The sequence below is a fragment of the Bos indicus x Bos taurus genome, chromosome 7 (genome assembly GCF_003369695.1).
Source record: "Bos indicus x Bos taurus breed Angus x Brahman F1 hybrid chromosome 7, Bos_hybrid_MaternalHap_v2.0, whole genome shotgun sequence".
In the NCBI taxonomy this organism is placed as follows: Eukaryota; Metazoa; Chordata; class Mammalia; order Artiodactyla; family Bovidae; genus Bos; species Bos indicus x Bos taurus.
The window spans coordinates 67456120-67468200 of NC_040082.1; the positions used below are offsets into that span (position 1 = coordinate 67456120).

Genomic DNA, 12081 nt, shown 5'->3' on the forward strand with positions numbered 1-12081 from the left:
CCCCAGGACACAGGCCCCTCCTCCTTGAGGCTGGGGTCCCCTTGACACAGGCCCTGCCTCCTCCCTAGACTGGGGTCCCCCTGAGAACAGGTCCCCTCCTCCATTAGACTGGCGTCCCCCTGAATACAGACGCTGCCTCCTTCCTAGACTGGGGTCCCCCGGGGGACAGGGCCCCCTCCCTCTGCGGATCTGTTCTGCCCACTGTAGCCCCTCTCTACCTCACCTACCCCCTGCCCCGGGGACGCCCTCGCCCGCAGCCTCAGCTATTTCGGGTGCACCGCCTCCCCGCCCCGCGTGGGCCGCTTTCAAGAATAGCTCTCAGAATAGCTGTGGCGGCTTCCCTGTGGCCGCCTGTCGGGGAGGCGCTGGAAGGGGGCGCGGGCCGTGGTGAGGGAGTGGGGGCAGCGGGTGGGGACAGACCCTGTGGGTGGGCGTCCCCAGCTGCTCCTAGTCTAGATCCTGGGGGTGGGTCCGGATCGGAGGGGGAGGAGCCGCCGTCGGGGTCCCTCTGGGGTCCATGCACAGGTGCTGGGGTTTCACCCCTGAGGTCCGGGTTGGGAGAGCAGAAGAGGTCCCATCACCACCCCCATGCATGGAGGAAATCGAGGCAGGGTGGGCAAAGGGGCCCCCAGCCACACAAGGGTCAGGACTACCAGGTCATTCCTGGGAATAATCTCATCCGCGGGAGTGGTGCCTGTGGTATATGTGTGGAGCCTAATAACGACCCTTTTCTAACCACTGCCCCTGGAGCCAGAGGGACTGGGGACCCAGCTGGAGCTGAATAAGCGCTCTGAGAGTGACTGACGAGGCCACGTGGGAGAGCTGAACAATCACTCATGAACAAGCACTACTTGAGCACCTTCTGTATGCCTCACCTGGGGAAGTGGAATGGTGGGGGCAGTGATGTCACCTGGAGAAGTGAAGGAGGCAGAGGCTCAGGGCACGCCCACTCCAGGCAGGGACCGCATCGGCTGCTTTATTTCAGGTAGGACAGAAGCCCCTAAATCGAGCACTTTTCAATGCCCGGGGCTAGGGAGCTGTCCCCATGGGATCCCATAACGTCAGAGCTGTGCTGGGTGTTCTGCGGAGGGGGCCATGAGACCCTCGGATTGAGGTGCTCAGGCCTCCTCCCTGAGACTGGAGGCTTTCGAGGGCTGGAGCCAGGCAGGTCTCCCCTGTCAGTTTGGGACTTCCCAGAAGGAGAAGGGTTAGGATGTCTCCCCTCTCAGACCAGCCGTAATAATTATATCAGGAGGTGAGAGGACTGGTCTCTTTCCTCCCAGAACTCAAGAGTGTTTGGCAAAGTCACAGGAGCAGAAGAAGTCATCTAAAAGCACAGCAATTTCTCCAGGAAAATGAAAACGGGAAAGAAACCCCACACCCCACAAATGCATCCACCCTTGGGACCGTCAGCACGAGACGTGCAGTTCTCGGGTGTGGATTTAAACAGGGATCTAGGTCCTAAGGCAGGGACTCAGCAGTTCCCCAGTGCCAGGGCAGCGCCTGCCCAGGCTCAGTCCTCATCCTCGCTGGCGTAGATCCCGGCTTCCCAGCGCTCTGCCATGGCATTCCTGTGTCGGGTCACCCGTGTGGCCTCTAGAATCTGCAAAAAGGAGGCATGGAGTTTCCTCAGGGCTCTAAGTCCCCATACAGCTCCCTCGACCACTAACCCCTAGGAGAGGCCTGGAGAACAATTAGAGTAGGACCACCACTTCCTGTTTCAGACCCTCCACTCCCAGTAACAGTGCAAAGGAATGTGCTAACTCATGCTGAACCCCACAGGAGGGAAATGCCCGGGCCTGGCATTGTGGACTCAGATCAAAATGAAAGTGAAAGTCTTAGTTGCTCAGTTGTGTCAGACTCTTTGTGATTCCATGGTCTGTAGCCTGACAGACTCCTCTGTCTGTGGGATTTTTCAGGCAAGAACACTGGAGTGGGTTGCCATTCCCTCTCCAGAGGATGTTCCCAACCCAGGGATCAAACTCAAGTTTCCTGCATTGCATGCAGCTGCTGCTAAGTCACTTCAGTCATGTCCAACTCTGTGCGACCCCATAGACGGCAGCCCACTAGGCTCCTCTGTCCCTGGGATTCTCCAGGCAAGAATACTGGAGTGGGTTGCCATTTCCTTCTCCAATGCATGAAAGTGAAAAGTGAAAGTGAAGTCGCTCAGTCGTGTCCGACTCTTAGCGACCCCATGGACTGCAGCCTACCAGGCTTCTCTGTCCATGGGATTTTCCAGGCAAGAGTGCTGGAGTGGAGTGCCATTGCCTTCTCTGGCATTGCATGCAGAGAGGGTCACAAATGTATTCCACAAAACCACTGAGGTAGGTGACCTTCTCTCAGGTGAGGTAGGTGACACTCTCAGGTGGACCCCTCCCTCAAAGAAAATACCCCTGTCTTGGGCCAAACCTGCCCCAAAACCATCTCCTAAAAAGGCAGCAGGTGGACCCTCTTTCCACAGTCTGTGCCTGTGGCAGGCATCAAAAGCAGATCACAGAAAAGTCCACCTCAGGCAGACACTACCAATCAAGAAGATACCAGGGCAAGTACCCACACCCAGAAGAAAGGCTTCCCACGACCCTGATGCCAGGGGACAGGGGGCACTGATTCAGGGGGAAGGGAGGAAGGCCCAGGTCCTCGCCCCAGAAGCACACTCACCTCCGAGTTGACATCATCCAAGGGATTGATGCCGGCATACTACAGGAAAGGAACACATGTTAGTCCCCAGGGCCTTCTAGCCTTCCCCACTGGACTCGATGCACAGTCACATTTGGGGAAGAAGGGAAGGCCTTCCTTGCCCACTCTGGTCCCCTAAGCGTTCCTCAATCACCCCAAACTCAAAACCACCCACCATGCTGTTCCCACATGTTGTCCCCCTCATTGAAGCATTGCCCATCATTTGCAACTGTTTTCTCTTGTAAACATCATCGTAACAAAGACAATTGACATTTACAGAGCTCTTGCTGTGGCCAGCCCTGCTCTAAGGTTCGAAGGGGGACGTTCTTATTATCACACTCATTTTACAGGGGAGGAGACTGAGGGTCAGAGAAGGGCAGGGTCTTGCCCCTCACATAGTCAGCAAGCAGCAGGACTGGGACTTGAACCCAGGTCCCCAGACTCCATTCTGCCCCAAACCACTAGGCAAGACTGTGAGCACCACATGGGCAAGGCTGGATGGACAGGGTGTTATTCTTTGTAGTGTAACAGTTCCTGACCAGAGAGGAGATGGCCTCATGGTTACAAATGTAGGGTTTGGAGTCAGGCCTAGGTTCAAGTACTGGCTTGGGAACTCAGACTATATGACATTGCATGAGTGCTTAGTCACTCAGTCATGTTCAACTCTTGGTGATGCTATGGACTGTAGCCCACTAGGCTCCTCTGTCTGGGATTTTCCAGGCAAAAATATTGGAGTGGTGGAAAAGGAAATGGCAACCCATCCAGTATTCTTGCCTGGAAAAGTCCATGGACAGAGGAGCCTGGCAGGCTGCAGTCCATGGGGTTACATGACTGAGCACACATGCATGAGGGTGGAGGCAGATGGGTTGATAGTAATAAACTGAGAGAACTAAAAAAAAAAAGAAAATCGGAGTGGGTTGCCACGTCCTCCTCCAAGGGATCTTCCTAACACAGGGATCCAAACTGCATCTCTTACATCTCCTGCATTGGCAGGCGGGTTCTTTACCACTAGCGCCACCTGGGAAGCCCTGTATGACCCTGGGCACAGGCAAGTATGGCTTTCTCAACAAAAGGGAAACAAAAATCCCTCCAGATGTTAAAGGCATGGTGCTTGCAGAGCCCTGAGACATCCATCATATGATGTGGATAATAATCAGAAATGATGTTGATGGTAATAAACACATGAAAATAATAAGGCTCATTTTGATACACTGCCACTGCTCTCCTCCAAGCAGAGCTCATCCTCAGCCTTTGGCTCAGGGGGAACAACCTCATGGTGGGGACTCTGCTTATACAGCCCAGACATGAAGAGAAACTCAGTTTATCCATTGTGCACCTTGCCTGAACTTTTCCGCCCCTAATGGGGAGTCAGACCTCAGCTAGGCCTCCAGGGGGATGGCAGAACTCAAGACTCACCCACTGTTCCTTCTTCTTTTTCTGCTGGAGAGCATCCTTGGCCGGGGCCTCCACCGTCCACACCAGGTCCGAGTGCAGGTGGATGGGGGTGAAATAGTGTGACTCAGACACTGAGTAGCTGCCTGTGATGCCTGGTGGGGGTCGGGGAGGGGAGAGGAAGCAAAGGGCATCAGGGAGGGTCCCATAGTCTCCTGAGGGCATAACGTCTGTGAGAACTCAGCCCAAGAGACACAGATTCTGGTTGAGAGGCTGGACCAGTTAAGGAGATGAGTGAATGGACAGACAGACAGAGCAGACAGCTGGTTGGGAAAACTGATAGACAGAGTGATCAGAATAGCCAGTCAGGAGAAACTGGATCAACAGATGGGCTGACCATGCAAGGAGAAAAACACTAGAAAGTGACATGGGGTGGAGGCAGTTCACATTGACAAAAAGGAGCAATTGATTGAGAGGCTAGAACATCTGTAAACCTCTATGCACCTAACAACAAAGTCTCCAAATCCATAAAGCAAAAAACTCAAGGCAAAGTTAACATCTTTCTCCAAAATCTACTGCTTCAGCAGACAGACAAATGGACAGACCAGCCAACCCAGGTGGTGGATGAAGTTCCCCAGATGTTCCCCTACCCTCACCCTCTCCTGGCATCCTCATACTCCTCCTGCCACCCTCCTCTGAGACTCTGCACAAAGCAGCCTTTCCCCTGACCCGTCCTCACTAGATTTGCGGGAGGAGCTCCGAGAGTCGTGGTCACAGCACTCATCCGAGAAGACCTCAGGGTACAGAGCACTCCGCCGCTCCTCAGCCATCTCCCGCTCCCGTCGCAGGACATTCTCCACTTCTCTCTCCAGTAGCTCAGATGACTGGGACTTCTGTAGCCTCAGTGCTGGGGCCCCCGCCACCTCCCAGCCCCAAACTCGGGGGGCCTCAGCTCTCTCAGGTTCATCTGGGACTCTGAACCGCAGGGGCCGCAGATGGAAGTACTCCTGTCTCAGGACACCCCTGCTGGCATGCAGGGGTCCCCGGGGGGGCTCCTGCTTCAGGCCTGAGGGCTTTGCAGAGGATTCTGAGGGATGCCTCTGAGACCCTGCAGCCTTGGGAGAGCCCACTGGCCTGGCTTCATCTGCTGAGAGGTTGCTGGGCCTGCGGTAGGCGTGGGAGGCAGGAGACTCTCCTGGGGGCGTCCCAGGGCTCAAGTATGGTTGGTAGGCATCAGGTGGGATACGGCTCACCTTCCTCACCTCTGGGGCCAGGCTGGCCGCGTGGGCATCTGGGGTTGGGCTGAGGATGGAGTCTGAGCTGCGGACTCTTCGAAGTCTGGGCTGAGGTCCTTCGGAGGACCAGTCAGGTGTGGATGCCCGGCCCACCTGCAGCCCCTCCCGCCGGTGATCCTCCTCACGCTGTGACTCCTGAGCAATGTCCCGCTGTACGTAGAGTGATGGACGGCCCCTGTCCCGCCGTGGTGCTGCAGCCAGGCTCACCTTGCTTAGCAGGAGCCTGGCTGGGATCTCCACCAGCTCCTGGTGGCTGGTTGCCCGCTGAAGCCCCCTCTGCTCTCGGAGGTCTGCCTCCCGTTCCTGGGCCAGTCGGATCTCTCGCTCAATGGGCGTCTCCTTGAGGGGCTCTGGGGACTCTTCTCTGGACCGGGAACCGGGGTCCTCCAGGGCTTGGGCAACAGACCTGGTAGGCAAAGGGTGAACCCTCTTCTCTTCTGTGACCACCTCCTTCACCTGGGGTTTGACTGGGAGGACGTACCCATTGGCCAGAGGTGGCCTGCTAAGGGCCTTAGAGGCCTGACTGGCCCTGGGTGGGGAGTTCTGAGAGGCCACTGCATTTACATGGGCCACTTTGGGTTGGGGGCTCTGAGGAACCTCTGAATTCACGTGGGCCACCCCAAGTGGGGCGTTTCGAGAGACCCCTGTTTTTGCATGGGCTACCTTGGATTGGGGGCTCTGGAGAACCCTTGCATTGGCGTGGGCTGCTCCAGGTGGGGGGTTCGCCTGCTCCAGGTTCAGGAACTGCTGCCTGACTGCCAGGAAGTCAATCTGCTCCCTGTCTATCTCGTTCTCCTCCAGGGGCATGGACTGTGGTCGGCTGGGGCCCCTGGGCTCCCTGTGGTCAGGGGCACCATGGAACGTGGCCACCGTGCCACTCTTCCTGACAGCCTGGCCCCGAATGACTGCCTGGCGCTCCCGCTCCAGGTTCTGTGGCTGCCAGGGTGGGGTGTCCCTGGCCTCCAGGTGGTAGGCCTTCACCTCCTCATCCTCGTTATCCTGGGGGCAGGGTGGCCATGGGGCCATCCGGCCAGGGAAGACACGCAGGCTGCGGGATGTCCCAGTCCGCGTCATTTCCAGGGAGGCCTCATGGTCAGTGGGCCATGCTGGTGTCTCGTCCTGGCTCCAGAAACTGGCCGTGGGCCCCACGCCCACCAACTCAAAAGTGTAGCTGGTGTCACCATCAAAGGCCACACCGGCCATGCGGGATGAGTGAGGGATGCCGAAGATGGGATATCTGGTAACTCGGTCCATGTTCGGAAGGAGGTCTCTGCCCACCACAGGCTCCCAAGGTGGAGACGATTTGGGCTCACTGAAGGAGGAGAAGGATGTGTGGGTTACCAAGTCAGAGAACTTGGGGAGAGCTGTAGTCCCTCTCCCTCCAAGGACAAAGTCCTGGCCAAGTGGCCTCTGTGATTAGCTCAGGGATGGGTAAGTGACTCAGCCTTGCCAATCAGAGCATTCTATATTTGGACCTCTGTTATTTGTACAGGGATGGACATGTGACCCAACCTGGCCAATAACATTAAACTCTGGGACTTTGCAATTAAAGTGGAAAATTGGACCCTCTTCCCCACTGGGCTTGTGAGGCTGATAGGATGAGACAGAACTGTTGGGGGGCCATATTTGCCCTTGAGGACACACCTTGCTTAAGAGCACCCCCAACTGCAACGCAGCACCCTAAAAACATTGTTTCAGCTCCTGGATCCAGCCACACCTGAATCCCTGAGGGCCCCTGTACTGATTAACAACTCGTCCCCTGTGTGTCTAACATTTGCAGGCACCCCTCCCACCTCCTCTCCCAGACACTGCACCTGTTGGGTGCCAGCTCACTGGGTCCAGTCACAGGGGGGCTACCCCCTGACAAACTCTCTCTAAAGGCACATGCATCTTGAGGTTCTTTCTGTGATTCTTCATTTCATCTGATATTTACAGATGGCCCCACCTCTCACTGAGGGATGTCAAGTGGGGAAACTGAGGCCCAGAGAGGGGTGTGATTAGACAGAGAATCCCGTATCTGGCTCTCTCTTTGAACTTGCCCAGAGGGACACCTTGTCCCTTCCAGATGATTATGGCCTCAGCACCATAAAACTTGGCCCAGCTAAGGAGTACCTTGGGCCTTGTCCTTCAGGGCCAGGCAAAACCCTGACCCAGTGCCCCAGGGGGCCCAGCCCCACCAGGACTTGGGGCTCCCTCTGAGCACATCTCCAGGAGCCTCTGTGGAGGCCAGGCAGCTGCTCTTACACCTCCACGACTCCTGGCATCTCCAGGCTGCAGCCTTCACACCCTGCCCAGGGCACTCAAGGCCACTACCTCAACCCAAACCCACGAACTCTACAGGCACCAGACCCCAAATCTGACCCTTTCCTCCTCCCTCTGCTGGGAGGACCTTGGTTTCTGCTCTTCCACAGTCTCCTTAGCTGCAGTCCAGGGAGCTCCTCCAGGAAGCCCCTCCAGACTGTCTCCACCCTTGGAGCCTGTGGCCTGAGCATCCCATGTGTACCTGGCCCAGTACAGCTGAAGAAAGGAAGCTAAGCTGTTCTCAACTCCTCAAGCAGCCCTTGTCCCCGTCCTCAGCCCCCTGATGCCACCAAGGCTACTGGGTACATCGCTGCCTTTTTACACCAACTTGCTTGTGAAAGTGAAATGTGGTTTTAAAAGAAAACTGCAGACCCTCCCTGAGCTGGAAAAGTGACATCAAGCAACCTAAAATCAATCATGGGGATCCATGCTACAATCAACTCGTTCTTATCATGCAGTCTTTCAAATATTGAATTATAACTAGGAAAAAAATATTTAAAAAACAAGCAGGCTTAGGTGATAAGTCCTAGCCAAGAGGGCTGAGCCTCTATCCCAAAGACTTGAGAGTGGCCGGGTGTTTACACATCTTTGCAAGGAGAAGAAGATTGTTTAAGGCCTGTCACCTCCCACTGCAAGCCATCAGCTCCCTCCCAGGGGCCCAGGTGAGCATCTGTCCCAATAGCCCAGAGTCTGGTACACAGCAAGTGCTTAATAAAGGCTGGCTCACTCTCACTCCGCGTGTCCAGGGGCCAGGGTTAGAGTTCATTCAAGCAGAGAGCCGGCTGCCCCTCCAGGCTTCCCCCCTAACCCCAGCCCACCTTGGAGGGCAAGTCTGGTCCCCACGCCCTGGACCCCTGGGGAATGCAGGCGAGTGCAGGCGTGATGGGGCTGATGCAGAAATGTTTGCCTAGTGAGTGGGCAGAGGCTCACCCAGAAGGATTTATAAGCCACAGGGGACATTAACTCCAGGAAAAAGAACTGCACACCCAGAGGGTGTCGGGTCTCCTGGTGGGTGGGGCAGGGTGGGGGACACATCCCTCCTCAGCCCATTCCTTCTGGGTGATTCACTGAGGCCAGCAGGGTGGGGTCCCTCTTTGCCTGAGTCCTTGGGCAAGTCTCCCCCAGTTTCCCACTGACCCCAGTGTCCCTCTGGATGGTAGGTAGGTCCAGAGCACGCAGCTGCCACCAAGAGAGGCTTGGTTCAGCCACGCTTGGTTCAACCTCCACGCAGGTTCAGCCTGGTATGCAGTAGGCTCCAGAGAAATGCTTTTATAGCAGTGGCTGATGCTTTTAGTTTTTAAACCCTGGATCTACCACTGATCTCTTCCCTGGTGGCTCAGATGGTAAAGCGTCTGTCTGCAATGCGGGAGACCCCGATTCGATTCCTGGGTTGGGAAGATCCCTTGGAGAAGGAAATGGCAATCCACTCCAGCACTCTTGCCTGGAAAATCCTATGGACGGAGGAGCCTGATAGGCTACAGTCCATGGGGTCGCAAAGAGTTGGACATGACTGAGCGACTTCACTTTCTACCACTGATCTCAGAGTGACCCTGGGGCAGGCACTCCCTCACCAAGCCTCAGTCTGTACGATGGGACTGTGCCAACTCCACATCAGGGCCTGGGGAGGAACCAGGAGGCCCGAGCAGGTGCCTGGCACACAGAAACACTGGAGAAGAAACCGCCCTCCTGGAGGTCTCACAAACTGTACAAATGAGTTGTACTAGCAATCAGAGCCTTCCAACTCCTCGAGTGGCTCCTCCCAACTGGGCATCTCATGCCAGCACTTTGTTGGCCTCTCACAAGAGCCTGCGACCCAGGGGCCATTCTGTGCTCAACATGAAGCAGAAGAAACCAAGGCCCTGAGAGGGGTCACACAGGGCGTGACAGAGCAACAGGTTCTGAAACTGGGCAGTCACCTCCTCCTCCAGGAAGCTCCCTGGGATTGCTCCTCCCCAGTCCCAACTCTGTACCCTGTTGATACCAAAACTGAAACTGGGTTTATGGCCTCTGGGCCACATACCTGCTTCCTCATCACTGCAACTGGCCTCCTGCCCTTGGGCAAAGGCCTGCTGGAAGGGCCTGAGGCTCAGACAGGGCCAGTCACACAGCAGGGACAGGCTCTCAGGGTTCCTCTTCTGTCCCTCTGGGCTACAGTCCCCAAGACCCTGGTAGCAGGGCCCCTTAACACACCTGGATTCTGGGCCGAGTCTCTGCCCCACACCCACGGGATTCCAGCTGCCCTCCCCGAGGCTGGACACTCCCCCTCATACTGAGACCACCCCACCGCCTCCAGTGAGCCCCAATCAGACCCCAGCCCAATGGAAGGGGGTGTCATAGGCTGCTCAAGCCCTCCCCAAGCAAGCCTCTGGCTGGTGTTAAGCGTCTCCCCAGAAACCCCCGAATTCCCAGAATCAGCGGGGGTGAGCTGTGCCTCTGGCCCCAGGGGTGTGATCAGGCCCCTTCCTTAGAGGGTCAGGGTTCAAGGTCAATGGATTTGGGGTCCTGAAGCCCAGGGTAGAGACTGGGGCCCTGATAAAGCTCAGGGACCGGCCTCTGCTCCTCTTGTCAGGTGCAGCATAGGAAGGACATAAACCAGCCTCAGAGCCAGCCAGGGGGCTCAGAGCGAGGGGAGGTCCCCTACGTCTCTGGAAGCCCACTGAACCCCCCAGAGGGGGCTGGAGTGGGGATGCGGACTTCCTCCCTGTACCCGGAGGACCCCACTGGGGTCAGAAGGTGCTGCTGACACACAAACCCCCATGCCAAAAGCAGAGCTCCCCACCCAAGCAGGACCCCAACCCCCCACCCCCCACCCCCCACCCCCCACCTTGGTGTCCATCCCACCCTCCTTTGCCCCAGCCTCACCCGTGCTCTCAGCCCCACAGACTTCAAGCCTGGCTCTGGCTCCCTGGCTGGCACAGAGGCCTCCCAGCCCCGCCCTGGCCCCAGGTTGCTAGAGGACAGGGCCCCACCCCGGGAAGCAGGTGCAACCCCTCCTCCCAGGCCCCACCTGGGCTTGAGAAACAAAGTTCAGAGGAGGAAGAGAAAGACGACACCGCTGCAGAGGGAGGGCAGCTGCTGCGCCACGCTGCACTGCCCCCTGGCACCCAGGGCCCCAGCCCACAAAGCCCAAGCCAAAACTCACCCTAAACCCTCTGGGCCTCCCCACCGCCTCCCAGCATCACTCAGAGAGGGGCCATCTGTCTCCCGGGGTCACTGAGCTGGTCCACAAGCCAGCTGCTGTTCCTCAGAGGCGGGTCCAAGTCCAGAGCCCCACCCAGGCCACCTGGCTCAGCCCACACTCTGGGGCCATTTCCCCTGAGAGATCCTTACTGGGACCAGTCCAGCGTCCTAGTCTCTGGGGATTCAGCTGGGCTTAAATTCAAATCCCACTTAACCACTCTGGGCCCATTTCCTCCTCCAGGAAGCGGGGTACATCACAGGATCGGGGACGCCCCCCAGCCCACTCCCAATAAAGGGCCAAATGAGGACATAAAGGTGCCAGAAAGCTTTGGGATGGTTGGGGCCCGGGCACACTGAGGCTCAAGGTGGAGGCAGGTGCTCCCAGCACAAGGCTGTGGTGTCTGATCCTTGGCCGAGGTGCAGAGGACCTGCTCGAGCCACGGGGGCCCTGAGCCTGTGGGAGACTCAGCCCACTGGGTGCTGTGGTTGGTCCACAGGGAAGGGTACACAGTGGCTGGGCTTCCGGTCCTGGCTGGGGTGGCGGGCAGTAGGGGATGGGAATCTCTGTCCTGACCTGCCCCTTGGACAGCTGTGGGGCCCCTCTGAACCTGTCTCTTCTTCCATCTGATGTGCCTCCAGCTGCGAATCTGGCAGGGCTGCTCACAGTGCGGGGGAAGGGTGGAGACTGGATCACCCCACATGCCAGGGCTCTCCTGATCCCAGACTGGGGCGACCTCCCCCGCAGGGCTCACACAGCCACTGTACAGGTGGGCAAGCCAAGGCCCAGAATGGGTGGCCACTCCTACCCAGATTATGTAGTGAGAGAAGCAAGGCCAGCAGCTTCTGCCCCATGTCCCCATCCATTTGCCAGGAACCAGCTTCTCTGCCAAGCTTGAGGGTATCTGTCCCCCAGGGGACTGTGAGCCCAGCAAGGGGCAGCCTCACAACCAAGGTGGGGTGGGCAGGTATGGAACCTGAGGCCCCCCCAGAAAACAGAAGCCAAGTCGCACCATGGGAAGCAGCCCCCTTACCTCCAGGCCTTACCTGCCCAGGTGCCACACAGATGCAGGCAGGGACTCCACCAACACCCCTTACCCACCACACTGGCGTGAGTCTGAGGGGTGCAGAGCCGCAGACAGGAGACACCAGTTCCCCTGGGCTCTACCAGGCTCCTTTTAAGGCTGGACCGTCTTGCTTGGGCAGGGCCCCAACCTCTGGCCTGGCCGCACCCTCCCCG

The 12081-nt window shown here is 57.5% G+C and overlaps 1 protein-coding gene across 2 annotated transcripts; it reads right to left on the reverse strand.

The window, feature by feature from the left end:
* Window positions 1-940: 940 nt before the first annotated feature.
* MISP (mitotic spindle positioning) lies at window positions 941-12055 on the reverse strand. 2 transcript variants are annotated; one of them, XM_027546689.1, is made up of 5 exons: window positions 11889-12055; window positions 4808-6675; window positions 4093-4223; window positions 2659-2697; window positions 941-1603 (listed from the first exon to the last, which is right to left on the reverse strand). In XM_027546689.1, the coding sequence occupies exons 2-5, from the start codon at window positions 6615-6617 to the stop codon at window positions 1514-1516; spliced, it is 2070 nt and encodes a 689-aa protein (XP_027402490.1). In that variant the 5' UTR covers window positions 6618-6675; window positions 11889-12055; the 3' UTR covers window positions 941-1513. The 2 variants fall into 2 exon arrangements, with proteins under 2 accessions (XP_027402490.1, XP_027402491.1); XM_027546690.1 differs by lacking the exon at window positions 11889-12055 and adding an exon at window positions 10527-10595.
* Between the last annotated feature and the right edge of the window lie 26 nt (window positions 12056-12081).

Coding starts and splice junctions, on each gene's coding strand:
- MISP (XM_027546689.1), bottom strand. CDS start 6,617: ATGGACCGAGTTACCAGATATCCCATCTTCGGCATCCCTCACTCATCC. Junction 4,224..4,807: donor GAGCTCCTCCCGCAAATCTA/GTGAGGACGGGT, acceptor GACCCCCACCAG/GCATCACAGGCAGCTACTCA. Junction 2,698..4,092: donor AAAAGAAGAAGGAACAGTGG/GTGAGTCTTGAG, acceptor CCTTTCCTGTAG/TATGCCGGCATCAATCCCTT.